General features: G+C 39.9%; 1 protein-coding gene across 46 annotated transcripts in view; it reads left to right on the top strand.

Moving 5' to 3' along the window:
* SLMAP (sarcolemma associated protein) overlaps window positions 1-17,256 on the top strand; it is a 168,015-nt gene that overhangs the window by 115,459 nt on the left and 35,300 nt on the right. For all 46 annotated transcript variants that reach the window (NM_001082348.2, XM_051851069.2, XM_051851070.2 and 43 more), the window contains one exon: window positions 9,242-9,301. In NM_001082348.2, coding sequence (NP_001075817.2) covers window positions 9,242-9,301 — 60 coding nt within the window. The remainder of the gene's footprint in view (window positions 1-9,241; window positions 9,302-17,256) is intronic.

Raw genomic sequence — 17,256 nt, 5'->3', positions numbered from 1 at the left:
GCTCTGAGTAACGCCTGGCACACAGAAATGTAGAATAGCTAGTTAAGTAGGAAATATATGGGGTGGGTGGGGTGGAACATGGAGAAGTGTTTGTGGATGCTTTTATGTGGAAGTAACTTATTTCCTCCTTCTTATCCCTCATCATATGATTATGAAAGCTGATTGATCTATATCATTTCTGTTAAGTAATATTTTCTCATCGGCTAGGGAATATCTTTTTAATTACCTGTATGTATCTAAATTTTTACCAGTAAAAGTTTAGTCTTAAACACTTTATTTTGATGACTTTTTAACATATTTCTTGAAACCCACCTGTGAGATTTAGAAATATCCAGCCTGGGAATTACAGCAACAGATTGTTGAGTTGTTTTATATCCACCTCTTCCTCTCTCCCCTTAGTTTGTTTGAGATCCTTGAGCAGCTGACATTAGTATCAGATAGTCTGTGATATTTGAATTTGTCTTCTGCTTTAACATTTCAATTATTTGGAGCTGTCATGTGAAGAAAATGGCTCTTTAGCTTTCAAATTAGTCTTGGCACCTGTGCTTCCTGTGGAATTCTTTTGAATGCATTGTATTGTGCTTCATTTTTATTTTATACCACATAGTAATATAGTTAGTCCATCATTTATTTTTGTTGGCCAAGAAATAAACTTGGTTCTCTTTTGTTCAGTCTTTGTCAAGATTTAACAGTTTCTGCAACTCTGTTAGATGTTTTCTGGCTAAAGGAAATGCCTAGATGATGATTTTCAGATGTTGTCAAAACATCAGTTCTACTTTTTGGTAGATTTCCTACAGATATGCCTGCATATAAATATAAATCAAGCACATTCATAGCAACAGTATTTCCAGTTCAGAAGTCAAAGTAACCCGAAAGACCTTTAGTAGTCAAATGAATAAGTACACTTAGGTAAATTAGGTGAAAGTACCTGACATTATATAAACTTCAAAAACAGTAAAAATTACAATATATTATTTAGTCAAGAATATTTGGATAGTGTGATTATAAAGAAATGTAAGGCGTTGAATTCCTTAAAAGTCAGGAGGATGGGTTGGGAGGGGTTAACTGAAAAGGAGAATGTGGAAGGCTTTGGAGGTTGGTAGGGAGGTTTTGTTTATTGGGCTGTGGTCACACAGAAATTTGCTTTATTAAGTTTTATTAATCTGTACTTTTATATTATGTTTCTTTTTATTATTGTTCTCAATAAATATGATTTTAAAATAGGAGGAAATGAATACTTATCTCTACAGTATCCTTCAATAAAGGGTGTTTTATATAAACAGAAAGAAAGGCTCTACTCTGTTCTTCAGTTGTGCCAAGGCACATAGCTTATTCAAGACCTGCAGATACCATCACCTGGAAGTTCTCTTTTTAAGTCTCTGAGGCTGATAGGTCATAGGTAAAGATCTCAAATCTCCCTATTTTGATTGTGTGTGTTACACTAGTGACTTTTTAAAAAGATTTATTTATTTAAAGGTGGAGTGACAGAAACAGAGAGAATATCTTCCAAGGCCGGCGCCGTGGCTCATTAGGCTAATCCTCCGCCTAGCGGCACCGGCACACCGGGTTCTAGTCCCGGTCGGGGCGCCGGATTCTGTCCCGGTTGCCCCTCTTCCAGGCCAGCTCTCTGCTGTGACCAGGGAGTGCAGTGGAGGATGGCCCAGGTGCTTGGGCCCTGCACCCCATGGGAGACCAGGAAAAGCACCTGGCTCCTGGCTCCTGCCATCGGATCAGCGCGGTGCACCGGCTGGAACGCTGGCAGCGGCGGCCATTGGAGGGTGAACCAACGGCAAAGGAAGACCTTTCTCTCTGTCTCTCTCTCTCGCTGTCCACTCTGCCTGTCAAAAAATAAAAAATAAAAAATAAAAAATCTTCCATCTGCTGATTCACTCTCCAAATAGTTTTGGTGGCTGGGGCTGGTCCAGGCTGAAGCCAGGAGCCTAGAACTCCAGGTCTCCCATGTGAGTGGCACAGGCTGCTACTTTTCCAGGCACATTAGCAGGAAGCTAGACAGGAAGTGGAGCAGCCAGGACCCAAACTGGTAGACTGATACGGAATTCTGGCATTGCAAACCGTAACTTAACCCACTGTACCAACACCGCAATGCCAGCCCACACTTGTGACTTTTAGTACTTTCAAAGCATTGAAGTCTCCACCACAAGTTTTTTGGGTTTTGTTGTTGTTGTTTTTGTTTTTTTAAGATCTATTTATTTTTTGAAAGAGTTACAGAAAGAGAGGTAGAGAAAGAGAGATGTTCCATTTGTTGACTCAGTCACTAAATGGCCCCAACAGCCAAGACTGGATCAGACTGAAGCCAGGAGCCTGGCTTTGTCTCCTATGTGGGTGGCAGGGGCCCAAGCACTTGGGTCATTTTCTGCTGCTTTCCCAGGCGCATTAGCGAGGAGCTGGATCGAAAGCAGAACAGCTGATACTTGAACCAGAGCTCATATGAGATGCTGGGATCGAAGGCCTTGGCTCAACCCACTGTGCCACAATGCCAACCTCAAGTTTGAGACCGTATAGTTCCAGACTCTCTGTCTGTCTGTCTGTCTCTCTATCTGACAGAAAGAGAAAAAGAAATCTCCCATCTCCCATCCACTGGTTTACTTCCCAAATGCCCACAACAGCCAGGGCTGAGCTGTGGTTGAATTACTTAAGCCATTGCTGCTACCTCCCATGGTCTACATTAGCAGGAAGCCAGAGTCAGGAGCAGAGCTGAGTTCAAGCCAGATTTTATAATATAAACTTAAATGGTTTCAATAGTAATAATAATAGCAGCTAATTGTTATCTAGGACTTATAATCCAGCAGTGTTAAAAGTTTAAACTTATTTAAAACTTAGGTTTTTAGGATAAGGAAAACATTCAAATAACTTTTCTAAGTTTGATCCCTTTAAAAATAGTTGCTCATGCACCAGTTCTAGTCCCTGCTGCTCCACTTCCAATCCAACTATCTGCTATGGCCTGGGAAAGCAATACTTGGGCCCCTATACCCATGTGGGAGACATGGAAGAAGCTCCTGGCTACTGACTTTGGATGTGCTTGGCTCTGGCTGATGCGGCCAATTGGGGGAATGAACCAGTGGATGGAAGACCTCTCTCTCTCTGCCTCTGCCTCTCTGTAACTCTGCCTTCAAATAAATAAATAAATCTTTTAAAAATTTTTTTGATTTATTTATTTTATTTGAAAGTCAGAGTTTCATAGAGAGAGGAGAGGCAGAGAGAGAGGTCTTCCGTCTGCTGGCTTACTCCCCAGTTGGCCGCAATGTCCGGGGCCGTGCCGATCCAAAGCTAGGAGCCAGGAGCTTCTTCACGGTCTCCCATGTGGGTGCAAGGGCCCAAGGACTTGGGCCATCTTCTACCGCTTTTCCAGGCCATAGCAGAGAGCTGGATCAGAAGTGGAGTAGCTGGGACATGAACTGGCATCCACATGGGATGCTGACAGTACAAGGCTCAGCTTTACCCACTGTGCCACAGCGGCAGCCATAAATAAATCTTTTTTTAAAAAAGGTACCCAATTAATTCATTTGACAGATATTAATTAAGCATCTATTATATATAGACCAGGTAATATTTTAGGTGTTGGAGTTATAAACGTAAATGAGGGATTGACAATGTGGCTTAGTGGGTAAAGCTGCCACCTGCAATATCAGCATCCCATATAGGTACTGGTTCGATTCCCAGCTGCCCTACTTCTGATCTAGCTCTCTGCTAAGGTGCCTGGGAAAGCAGCAGAGGAATGTCCAAGTATCTGGGACCCTATACCCATGTGGGAGACTCAGAATAAAGTCTTGGCTTCTGACTGGCCCAGCTCCAGCAGTTGAGACCATGTGGAGAGTGAACCAGTGGATGGAAGACCTCTCACTGCCTTTCTGCCCCCTTCTATCTCTGTAACTCTGCCTTTCAAATAAATAAAGGGAACAAGAAGTCACTAGGCTAATCCTCCGCCTTGCAGCGCCGGCACACCGGGTTCTAGTCCCGGTTGGGGCGCCGAATTCTGTCCCGGTTGCCCCTCTTCCAGGCCAGCTCTCTGCTGTGGCCAGGGAGTGCAGTGGAGGATGGCCCAGGTGCTTGGGCCCTGCACCCTATGGGAGACCAGGAAAAGCACCTGGCTCCTGGCTCCTGCCATCGGATCAGCGCGGTGCGCCGGCCATTGGAGAGTGAACCAACGGCAAAGGAAGACCTTTCTCTCTGTCTCTCTCTCTCACTCTGCCTGTCAAAAAAAAAAAAAAAAAAGGGGGGGGGGGAACAAGAAGAAGTGAATGAGACAAGAAAATTTTTGCCTTTGCCTTCGTGGAGTTTACATTCTCTTGAACAGATAAAGCTAATAAAGCAGTAATATGTTAGGTATTGATATGTTCACTGAAGAAAAATAAAGTGATAGGGAGAAGCAAAGATAGTACATGTCAGAAAAGAGATGGGACTAAGCTGTGTAGTTGTGCAGGTGTATGCGGAAAGTCTGTGAGAGAAGCCATGTGGAAACCTAAGACTGAGAGAGAGCAGTGGTTTAAATATATGCAAAAAATACACAAACACAAAAATGCCTTTTAAAATAAAAGGTCGGGGGCCAGTGCTGTGGCACAGCGAGTTAACGCCCTGGCCTGAAGTGCCGGTATCCCATATGGGCACCAGTTCATGTCCCAGCTGCTCCACTTGCGATCTAGCTCTCTGCTATGGCCTGAAGAAGCAGTTCCGGCCGTTGTGGCTATTTGGGGAATGAACCAGTGGATGAAAGACTCTGTTGTCTCTTTTTCTCTCTTTCTGTAACTCTACCTCTCAAATAAATAAATTTAAAAAAAGAAGAAGAAGACTGCCTCAGTGATATGTAAGTGAATGGACCTTGGTGTGTTCCCATAAAACTTTGCTGAAACCAGCACGTTGTATTTGGCTCTGGGGTTGTAGTTGACTGACCTCTGAGATAATCATATGGACTTTGAAAGTGATTGTAGGGACTTCACAATTTCTTCTAAACGTAAGAGAACCGTAAGCAATAAATTACATGCTTATGATAGTGTTTATAATTTTTAAAACAGGTTGGTACTTAGATCTTCAGCATAATAAAAACTAGATTTTCAAAGTCTTTGTTATTTTATTGTTTTTCTTAAACATTTGTTTGTTTATTTATTTGAAAGAGTTATATAGAGAAAGAAGGAGAGGCAGAGAGAAAGAGTGGTCTTCCATCTGCTGGTTCACTCCCCAATTGGCTGCAATGACCAGAGCAGCGCCAATCCGAAGCCAGGAGCTTCTTCCAGGACTCCCATGGGGATGCGGGGGCCCAAGGACTTGGACCATCTTCAACTTCTTTTCCAGGCCATTGCAGAGAGCTGGATGAGAAGTGGAACAGCCGGGACTCGAACTGGCTCCCATATGGGATGCCAGCACTGCATGCTGCAGCTTTACCTGCTATGCTATAGCACTGGCACCACTGTTATTTTATTGTTTGCTACTTAATATAAGGCATTTGTAAACACTGATTATATGTCAGAATTGTCTTGGGAATTGAATGCTTAATAAGATACTTCCCCACTTTTACTAGACCCTAAATTCATAAGTTTATCAGTTTATTTTGGTACTCCATGGGAGTGACTGCTACTGTGCCTGGTATATAGTAAATATTTGAAGGAATGAGTGTATATCCTCAAGGAGTTCGTAGTATGATGAAAAAGGTCAGCATAATGCTTATAGTGAATAATTGCAATTTGCTTTGAAAGAGGTTGAAAGAAGAGCTATAGAAGCTAAGAGAGTAGAGATATCAAGCCTATTTAGAGGAAAATAAGAGGCAATAAATTCAGTTTCAACCATTGTGAGATCAAGTCCCTTTGGGATTTCTAGGGGAGGATGTTTGGGGAGTAATTGGATAATAGGATCCTGGGTCCTAAGGGAAATGACTAGGCTTTGCATTAATATTTAGAAATTATTCAAGTATGGCAGGTAGTTAAAACTGTTAAAAAATAATTTCTTTTGATGACAGAAATCTTGAACGCGATTAAACTATAATCAGAAGGAGCAAATGGCAGTGAAAGACTTGAGAACAAAGAAAGGCACAAACATGTATAAACATTAGGATTAGTAGCTAGAAGTCAAAGGGTGCAGAAAATTTTTGATTAAATATGGTGAATGAACCCACTCATAATAAAAGGTTATAAAGGGCATGAGGTCAGGAAGACAAAGAGAATGGGAAACAAGACTACAGCAGATAATAGATACTAGCAAAATTTTGGAAGGTGTAAAAAAAATTGAAAAGCGAGTTAAAAACATGGCTTGAGTGTCAGAGGCACTTAGTACTTCTGAGAGAGGGCAGGAGTGCATGGATAGTGCTAGAGGCAGGACTGAAAGTTTGTATAAGGGACTAGGGTATTTCAGATATGGCAGGGGGTAGGTATGAGCAACTTAGGGGGGAAAATGGGACAATTAAATGAAAGAATTTATCAATTAAATAGAGTAGAAGAAAATTCCCAAAATTGAAAGATATTAACATGTAAACCAAAAATACATACTGAATGTTCAGCACAATATATTTTAAAAAGTCATACACTATAACAAACGCAGGAAGTCTCACAAGGTATTATTCCATTTATATGAAATATACAGAATAGGTAAATCCATGGTGATGCTCAGGGCCTGGGGAGAGAAAGGGGGAGTAACTGCTTAATGCACATGGAGCTTCCTTTGGGTGATGAACATATATTGGAACTAGGTAGAGGTAGTGGTGACACAACTTTATGAATGTACTAAATGCTCCTGAATTCTTTGCTTTTAAGTGGTTATTTTAAGTTATGTGAATGTCACCTCAATTAAGAAAAAAGGAACGGGGAGAGATAAGAACCCTAGGGATAAAGGGAAGAGTCTGAAAACTTCCAGAAAGAAACAAAGGGTCTCGTATTATTCACAATAAGCTAAATTAAAAGGTTGCTGTAAAATAACCGTGAAATCTTAAATGGCTTAATGTGACATTTATTTCTCACTCCTGCTACATGTCCATGATAGGGAAGAACACCTTGTTCTACATGGTCACTCAAGAGCCTAGGTTGATGGAGCCTTTACCAACTTACTCATTGTTTCTTAAATGCTGTCCATTGGTCCTATGGACCTGCCTCAGTGCTAGGGAGTCCACCCCGCTGCCCAGAAAGCACAGGCAAACCACGTATTGCTGAACACAAAAGTTTCTACCATGTGTACTGGGTAACAAAGACAATTATTTGAAAGGCAGAGAGATCAATCTTCCATCCTCTAGTTCTCTCCCCAAATGGCTACAATGTCCAGGGCTGGGGCCAGGCTGAATCCAGGGGCCAGGAATTCCATGCTGTTCTTTCACATGATTGGCAGGGACCCAAGCATTTCAGCTGTCTTCTCCTGTCTTCCCATGTGTATCAACATGAAGCTGAGCAGCCAGGACTCAAAAGTGGCAGCCTGCTATGGGATGCCAGCATCACAACTCTGTGTTTTTGCCATAGCTAATGCCAGTCCTCAAATCATTTACCTTCTAGCCATCCCTTTCAGGAAGTTATCAGAGGATGTAATAGAATAAAATAAGGAAATAAAATAGGAAGAGGAATATTTAGAATCTAGGAGAAAAGGAGATTTTGCACAGGAGACAGCCCAGACCAGAGTAAGATCAAAGTACTGGGGTCAGTGATGTGGCACAGTGAGTTAAAGGCCAGGCCTAAAGCACCGGCATCCCATATGGGCACCGGTTCCAATCCCAGCTGCTCTACTTCCAGTCCAGCTCCCTGCTAATGCATCTGGGAAAGCAGTGGCGGATGGAAGTCCCTGGGCCCCTGTACCCACATGGGAGACCCGGAAGAAGCTCCTGGTTTCTAGCCATTGCTGCCATTTGGGGATTGAGCCAGTGAATGGAAGACCTCTTTCTTTTTCTCTCTCTATGTAACTCTGTATTTCAAATAAAATAAATCTTAAAAAAAAATGAAAGGACGGAGGGAAGGGAGGCATCATGGGTGGGTTGATAGGTAGGTAGGTAGATAGATTACCTAGTATGTTTGACAAAAAATTAAAAGTTTTATGTTCTGTAAGAACTTGGGCTGTGCTTGAGAGAGATACATAAAAATGTAGTAAAACAACATGAGTCATTATAAACTACAAAAATACTAAATGTTGCATAAGAAAAGAAATAAAATCATAGTATAAGACTCATAAAATAGTCAATGTAAATGCTGATATAGGTTGGCAAAATATAGCTTATTAGGATGACAGTAGAATATTAAAGCTTAATCATGTATGCAAGATTGTCAATAAATCATTTGTAAAATGGAAATTTTTTAATTAATATATTTACAAATAGAAATGTAAATGCTAGAAAAATGGCTAAAAGTTGTTGTTTGTATAAAGTGAATTTCAGCAATGAAGTGGAACAGGTCAGAGGACAGCAAGGACAGCTTACATTACACATCTTGTAGGAGTAATATTTTTTAAAATTAAACCTGTTGCTTTGGCTTTTTGTTTTTAAGAAGACAAGAACGCACAGTGCCACATACTACAGGGTCTAAGGCATGAAAAAGAGCTTTGGGCTCTGGTAGACAGAAGGTTGTGATGATCTTGTAGTAGTAATTCCAGTGGTTGAATGGTGGGTGTGGGTCAAGTTGCAGTTGACTGAAGAGCCAAAGAATAGCAAAATTTTTTACCTACTGCAAAAAGAATAAATTAAAGATTGACTGCCATAGAAAAAACAGAATAAGATTTATTATATTTTTGAGTAAAATGCAGAATATGAAAATGTTATTTCAAATAAAATAATTATAAAGAAGTTACTGAGAAAGCACATTTCGAAAATGATTCCATTTCCTGAAATATGTTACAGCATAGGCATATCTGCTGAATTGTGTCAGCAAGGAAAAGTAAACTATTAGTATAGTGTAATTTTTTGTTGCTTCTTAATTTAAATTAAAACCTCAGGATTGCTTTATTTCAGCTTACCATCTTTGATTTAAAAGAAGATGGCATTGTTTTTTCCAAGCCCTTTGTAAAAGGGTCTGGGCTTTTAAAGTAAGGTGAAATGTAATTAAAAGGCAGATTGTCTGCCTACCCTGAGTTTTCTGCGTTAATGTTATTGCTCTGTCATAGTTAGAGTTCTCTTAGTTCCCCTTCCAGCTTCAAGTTTTTGTTCAAGCTTGGTCATAGGAGTAATGTTATCATCTTTAAATTTGGTCATGGAATGTGTTACACTGCAGGGCTCAGGGAAATGCTGCTCAGTATGGGCTTGGATACTAACGTTTATTTTCTTTGGCAGAGAAGCTGATCGTGGAGGGGCATCTAACCAAAGTGGTAGAAGAAACAAAGCTTGCAAAAGGTTCGTTTTCTGTTTCTTTCTATCGTTTTTGATAGCTCTGTTGGATAATGAAGTGTATATTTTCAAGGTCATAGTATTTTAACCATCAGTTTATTTCTTACTGCTGCCAAAATGAGTCCAGTAGGAGTATCAGATATTATATATAAATTAGTTGAACTTGGTTTTAAAACATATCTTACTTGGAAATTTTCTTTTAAGATGAGCCTATTTGTATTATTTTTTTGAAAATTAATTCTTGATACAGCTTTCTTTGTGTATTTAAAACTTGTTGTGCTCTGTTTCACTTCCAGTCTTATTTTCAACCTTTGGTTTCAAGATTCTAATTAAATACAGTGTAAATCTTTTATCATACAATTTAAGTGAAAAATTATCATAATTGCATCGTGGGATTGTTATATCGTTAAAATACATGACTTTTACTGTCTTAATATTTTATTATTTTTTGTCGTGTCAGTTTGATTTAAACAGAAGTAATTAGCTTTGTGAGTATAAAATTTTACATTTTATAACGGAAACTAGTTTTTTTTGTGTGAATTCTTTCTGTAATAATCATCAGACTTAGAGAAGAAAACTGAGTTTTAAAACATCACTTTTAGGCAAATAAATTTGGAGGATATTGTCACCAGACTATACTGATACAAAATTTAAAACTAGATTTGCAGTCCTTTTCATTAGTAAAAACAAGTGATAATGAAATGCTTAATGTTAGCACATTCTGTTTTGTTGAAGTAACTGGATTCATTTGCCTTTTTAAAATATTCGAAAGGTGTTATTACTACAGATATCTGGTGGCTTCCATTGTGAATTTTGTGCACAGCAGATGCCATATTTGGGGAAAGAATGCATAGAATATGCATCACTAATATTGTTCTGGCAAGAGGCATTGAGTTTCAGAACAGTGAACTATTTTTAGTACCTATGGCAATTTATTTCATCTTATTAAAGTTAGATGAGAACATACTTTAAAATAGCTTTTACTTCACCACCTAAATACTTATTCAGATTAACTGATTGAGTAGCCAGCATTTTGAAGTGCAAATAGAGAGGGAGAAAAAAAAATCAATGCTTCTTTTAATTGAAGTTTCTTGAAACCTTAGTGCTCTGTTTGATGCATACTGAGTTAGGACATATGTGTTTGAAATTATGTTGGTGGAATTATTGGAAAAGATTTGTGCAGCATTGCTAAATTCTTTTTAAAACCTGGCCATCATTGTGTATTCAAAGTCCTAAACAATATGCCTTTTGGTCCAGCACTTCCACTTCTGGGTTTTTATCTTAAAGAACAAATGGACAAGCCTGTTTCTCTCAGTGCTAATTTTAAAAGCAGTAAGAAACGACAGGAGAAAACAAAAAATAAAAAGAAAAGAAACAAATTTTCAAAAGTAAAATAGCAACAAGAGGAAAGCATAAGGATCCAGTAATAATGGTATTTATTAAATAAATTATGGCAAATAAATCTATGTAAGTGAATAGAATTCATCCTACAAGAAAGATAATGCAAATATAAGTTATATATACTCAGAGATTTTTCTGTCAGCAGACAGCATTTTACTAGCACATCAGATAATCTTTAAAAACATGCTAATCCTTATAACAAACTAGATGGCTGAAATAAGTTACATTCTAAATAGTTTTAATCTGGCTGTGAAATATTTTCTTTTAGGTTGAGCTAAATTATCTTTAAAAAATGCTTTCCTTGGTGCCTTTTTGGTGGGATTATTTTTTTGCATGGAAAATATCAGCCGCTAGAAATTAAAAATTACTAGCAGTTAGCAGTATTAGTATTTCATCTAGAGGTTTAATCTAATCCAAAATGTAGTTGTAGGTTGCCTGTGCTTTCTTTCTGAGTCCTGACTCAGCTTGCAGTCCTTATGTGTCTACAGTAGTTCTGGGGGTAAAAGCAGAAAGAACACAAGAAAATAACTTAAGCATTAACTAGTTGTATGCCCTCAAACAATTCCATTAGCTCTCTGGAAAACCTTAATTTACTCACTTGTAAGATGGGATTAATAAAAATTTAACCTGCAGGGCTGGTGCTGTGGTGTAGTAGGTTAAACACCTGCCTGTGGCACCAGCATTCCCTATGGGTGCTGGTTTCCAGTCCTACTTGCTACACTTCCGATCCACCTTCCTGCAATGGCCTGGGAAAGCAGTAGTATATGGGCGCCAGTTGTGACCTGGCTGCTCCTCTTCTGATCCAGCTCTCTGCTTGTGCATTGGGATGGCAACGGAAGATGTTCCAAGTGCTTGGGTCTCTGCACTCACGTGGGAGACCCAGAAGAAGTTCTTGGCCCTGGCTGTGTCTGTTGTGACCTTTTGGGGATTAACCAGTGGATGGAAGACTTTGCTCTTTGTCTCTCCCTCTGTCTATAACTATGCCTATCAAATAAATAAGTAAATCTTTAAAAAAAAATTTAAGGCCGGCATGTGGCTCACTTGGTTAATCCTCAGCCTGCGCCACCGGCATCCCATATAGGTGCTGGGTTCTAGTCCCGATTGCTCCTCTTCCAGTCCAGCTTTCTGCTATGGGCCAGGAGGGCAGTGGAGGATGGCCCAAGTGCTTGGGCCCCTGCACCCATATGGGAGATCAGGAAGAAGCACCTGGCTCCTGGCTTTGGATCGGGGCAGCTCTGGCCATGGCGGCCATTTGGGGAGTGAACCAATGGAAGGAAGACCTTTCTGTCTCTCTCTCTCTCTCTCACACTGTCTATAACTCTGTCAAATAAAAAAAGTTTTTAACCTGCATGTTTGTTGTGGAAATTTACTGAAATACTGCTTTTGAAGCAGGAAATACCATCTTCTTGTCCAACAAATGTTAATTCATTTTTATAGAAAGTTTTTATTTAATAAATATAAATTTCATAAGTACAACTTTTAGATTATAGCAGTTCTCCCCCCATACCCATCCTCCCACCCCCACTCCCATCCTACCACCTACTCCCTCTCCCATCCCATTCTTCATTAAGATTCACTTTTAATTATCTTTATATACAGAAGATCAACTCTAAAGTAAAGATTTCAAAAGTTTGTACCCACACAGACACACAAAGTATAAAGTACTATTTGAAGACTAGTTTTACTGTTAATTCTCATAGTACAACACATTAAGGACAGAGGTCCTACATGGGGAGCAAGTGCACAGTGACTCCTGTTGTTGATTTAACAATTCACACTCTTATTTATGACGTCAGTAATCACCCGAGGCTCTTGTCATGAGCTTCCAAGGCTATGGAAGCCTTTTGAGTCTACAAACTCCAACGTTATTTAGACAAGGCCATAATCAAAGTGGGAGTTCTCTCCTCCTTCAGAGAAAGGTACCTCCTTCTTTGATGGCCCCTTCTTTCCACTGGGATCTCACTTACAGAGATCTTTCATGTAGGTGATTTTTTATCACAGTGTCTTTAGCTTTCCATGCCTAAAATGCTCTCATGGGCTTTTTAGCCAGATCTGAATGCCTTAAGGGCTGATTCTGAGGCCAGAGTGCTGTTTAGGACATCTGCCATTCTGAGTCTGTGTGTGTCCTAGTTCCCTTGTTGGATCATTCGCTCCTTTTTAATTCTATCTGTTGTTATTAGCAGATACTTGATCTTATTTATGTGATCCCTTTGACACTTAATTCTATCTTGGTCTTATCTCCTCCCACTCTTATTCCCACTGTTATTTTTGACAGGTATCAATTTTCAATTGGATTTAAACACCTAAGAAAAATTCTGTGTTAAGTAAAGAGTTCAACCAATGGTATTAAGTAGAAAAAGAAAATACTAAAAAGAATAAAACAGTAAGCTGTTCCACAACAGTCAGCACAAGGGCTGATGAAGTCATTGCTTCTCATAGTGTCACTTTCAGTTCTACAGATTTCCTTTTAGGTGCTAAGTTAGTCGACACAGATCAGGGAGAACAAATGATATTTGTCCCTTTGGGACTGACTTCTTTCATTCAGCGTGATGTTTTCCAGATTCCCCCATTTTGTTGCCAAATGACTGGATTTCTTTTTTTTTTTTACCACTGTGTAATATTTCATAGAGTATATATCCCATAATTTCTTTAGTCAGTCTTCTGTTGATGGACATTTAGGTTGATTCCATGTCTTAGCTATTGTGAATTGAGCTGCAATAAACATTGAGGTGCAAATTGCACTTTTGTTTTCAATGTAATTTCCCTTGGGTAAATTCCAAGGAGTGAGATGGCTGGGTCATGTGGTAGGGCTATATTCAGATTTCTGAGGTATCTCCAAACTGTCTTCCATAGTGGCTTTCCCAGTTTGCATTCCCACCAGCAGTGGATGTATAACCCTACTCTCTTTCCAGGAAATGATTCCAGTGGCATAGGCAGTGGTTTATGGCCAGTATATTTTTTTGCCTGTACATAATTATGTCTTCTCAAAGGTACAGTGAAATATTCACCTTATTGTAGGCTTTGCAGTTTGAGAACAGTTTTATGTTGATGCTGATAGCAGCTATCCTTCCATTTTATTCTATATCTGTATCTATATCTCTGAATGGTTAAGTACTACAGAGAAAAGTCAGTCAATACTGACTCTTTTTAAAAGATTTATTTATTTGTTTGTTTATTTATTTAAAAGGCAAAAAGAGACAAGGAGAGAGAGGTCTTCCTGCTGCTGGTTCACTCCCTAAATGCCTGCCACAACTAGGGCTAGTCTAAGTAGAAGTCATAAGCCTGAAACTTAATCTGGGGCTTCCACAGGAGTAGAAGAGACTCAGATGGTGACAAAAAACAATCTAAATGAAAGATCCTGGTGAACAAGATCCCAGCAGAAGGAACAGGCCTTCAAGGAGAGAGGCACCTTTCTCTGAAGGGAGGAAGGAACCTCCACTGTGATACGGCCTTGACTAAATAAGTTCAGAGTCGGTGAACTCAAGGGGCTTCCATAGCCTAGACAGCTCATAGCAAGAGTCTCGGGTGATTGCTGACGTCATAAATAAGAGTGCCAATTGTTAAATCAACAACGGGAGTCACTGGGTACAGGCTCCCCCCGTAGGATCTCTGTCCTTAATGTGTTCTACTATGAAACTTTAAAACAACACTACTAGTCGAACAATACCCTATACCTTGTGCGGTTGTGTGAGTGCAGCCTGTTGAAATCCTTGCTTAGTATATAGTAAGTTGATCTTTAGTATATGAAGGTAATTGAAAATGAAACTTGATGAAGGGCGGGATGGGAGAGGGAGTGGGAGAGGGGAGGGCCACGGGAGGGAGGGAGGTTGGGGGGGGGCCACAACAATACAAAAGCTGCAGTTTGTAAATTCACATTTATTAAATAAAAAAAAAAACTATATAACAAACAAAAAAAAAGAAAAAAAAGAACTTAATACTTTACCCTTTTAGTATTTTTTATGTTCTACTTAAAACTATTGGTTGAACTCTGTAATTAATACACAATTACTCTTAAGTGTTTAATGCTATAACTAGTACTCAAATAGTATTTTACACTTTATGTTTCTGTGTGGGTGCAAACTGTTGAAATCTTTACTTAATATATGCTGAATTGATCTTCTGTATATAAAGATAATTAAAAATTAATCTTGATGTGAATGGAAGGGGAGAGGGAGTGGGAGAGGGGAGTGTTGTGGGTGGGAGGGAAGTTATGGGGGGGGGGCTATTGTAATCCATAAGCTGTACTTTGGAAATTTATGTTCATTAAATAAAATTTAAAAAAATAAATATTAAAAAAAAAAGAGAAGAGACTCAGAGCCTTCACCTGCTGCCTCCTGGGATGTACATCTGCAGGAAACTGGATTGGAAGAGGAGGAGCCAGGATTCAAACTAGGCATTTCTAGTATGGGATGCCATCATCTCAAGCAGCAACTTAACCACTGCACCAAATGCTTGCCCCTGAACTTTTTTAAGACAGAAATTTTCCATCTACTGGTTTACCCCTCAAATGTTCACAACAGCTGGGACTGGGCCAATCCAAAGCTGGGAACCAGTAACTCAATCTGGGTCTCCCATCTGGGTAGCAGAGACCCAGACTCTTGGGCCATCATCTGCTGCTTCCTGGGATGCACATTAACAGGAAGCTGGAATTGGGAATGGAGTCAGGACCCACACGTAGACACTCTGCTATGGGGTCTGAATATCTTCCATGCAGTATCTTAACCACTATACCATTTGCTCACCCACTAAAAAAATAGATGTTGCTTCATAACTGAAGAATAGGTTGGCTTCTTAAAATTTCTGTTTATTTGAGAGGCAGGCTGACAGACCTACCATCTGGTGATTTGCTCCTTAAATAACCACAGCTGCTGGGGCTAGGTGAGACCAAATCCAGATCTCTGATGTGGGTGGCAGGGAATCAGTTGAGCCATCTTCAGTCCCACCCAGTGTCTACACTAGCAGGTAACTCCAATCTGAGGCTGGAACCAGTCTTCAAACCCAAGTCGTCCAATATAAGACGTAAGTGTATTGACCAACATCTTAACTCCTAAGCCAAATGCTTGCCCCAAAATAGAAGTTTTGAAAATGAGTAGATACTCTTCCATTTATTTATTGTATCCTGTGTTTCATTCTTGAGTAGATTCAGTTTGCCTTCATGTGATCACTATAGTACCAGGACATAACAGTGATGGATCATGACTTGACTTGCTAAAAGCTTGCCTTCTTATTCAAAAGTAGATGTGTGGGCCAGTGCCGTGGCTCCCTTGGCTAATCCTCCGCCTGTGGCGCCGGCACCCCAGATTCTAGTCCTGGTTGCTCCTCTTCCAGTCCAGCTCTCTGCTGTGGCCCAGGAGGGCAGCGGAGGATGGTCCAAGTGCTTGGGTCCCTGCACCCGCATGGGAGACCGGGAGGAAGTACCCGGCTCCTGGCTTTGGATTGGCGCAGCGCAGGCCATAGCAGCCATTAGGGGAGTGAACCAACGGAAGGAAAACCTTTCTCTCTGTCTCTCTCACTGTCTATAACTCTCTCTGTGTCTTTCTCACTGTCTAGCTCTGCCTGGCAAAAAATAAAAAAATTTTAAAAAGTAGATGTGTACCTTCAATCTTTTTTAAATCTCTTTTGAGCACTGTTGTATGTACTGGGAATACAGCAGTTAATGAAACAAATGCAAACTCCTGTTCTCATGGAACATACATCCTGGTAAGATCTTGTTGGAAGATTGGGCATCCTACCTTTTGAGGCAGTTTCGCCTTTCCAGCCCACACTCTAAATATAGAATAAAATTCCTTCTAAGCCAGAAGAATGCTTTTGAAAATACACTACTCTTGCTTTACTTTGATATCTTGATCATAAAATTGCCAAAAATATTAAAAATCAGAGAGTCATTTTCCTGTTTTCTTTTCTCTTCTTCCAGACTAGTTCCTTTTCTATCCATATATAGAGATGAGATGTGTTAGCCTGTTTTACTTGAGATAGTAACTTTGTGATCATAACTGGAACATTCAGAAATGTCTGATTGTAGCACACTGTGAATGCAGCAGAGGCTCCAGATTAGATTCCTGGGGCCTTCTGTGATCAGTGACTTCACTTCTAATCTAAGCTCCCTCTCACTCAGCAGCTGACCTTTACTACAAATGACAGTGAGAAAGAAGTAAAAGACTTCTTGCAATTCATCATCCATTTCAAAATTAAGCCATAAATATTAGGAATGTTTTTATATGCTATAGCCTTAAGCTATATTTTAATATTGTATTAAATATTTTGACAGTAATGGTTTTAGATGTGTATGAAATTTCATTGATTATGAAACTGTATGTACTCCAAAGTTTTTTTTGTTTCGTTGTTTTTGTTTTTGTTTTTTGTGTTTTTGTTTTTTTGACAGGCAGAGTTAGAGACAGAGAGAAAGGTCTTCCTTTTCCGTTGGTTCACCTCCCAAATGGCTGCTACGGCCGGCGTGCTGGGCCGAGCCGAAGCCAGGAACCAGGTGCTTCCTCCTGGTCTCCTATGCGGGTGCAGGGCCCAAGCACTTGGGCCATCCTCCACTGCCTTCCCAGGCCACA

The sequence above is a fragment of the Oryctolagus cuniculus genome, chromosome 10, assembly GCF_964237555.1.
Source record: "Oryctolagus cuniculus chromosome 10, mOryCun1.1, whole genome shotgun sequence".
Taxonomy (NCBI): domain Eukaryota; kingdom Metazoa; phylum Chordata; class Mammalia; order Lagomorpha; family Leporidae; genus Oryctolagus; species Oryctolagus cuniculus.
The sequence above is the reverse complement of the archived record's forward strand: the minus strand, read 5'-3'. Positions and strand labels throughout refer to the sequence as shown.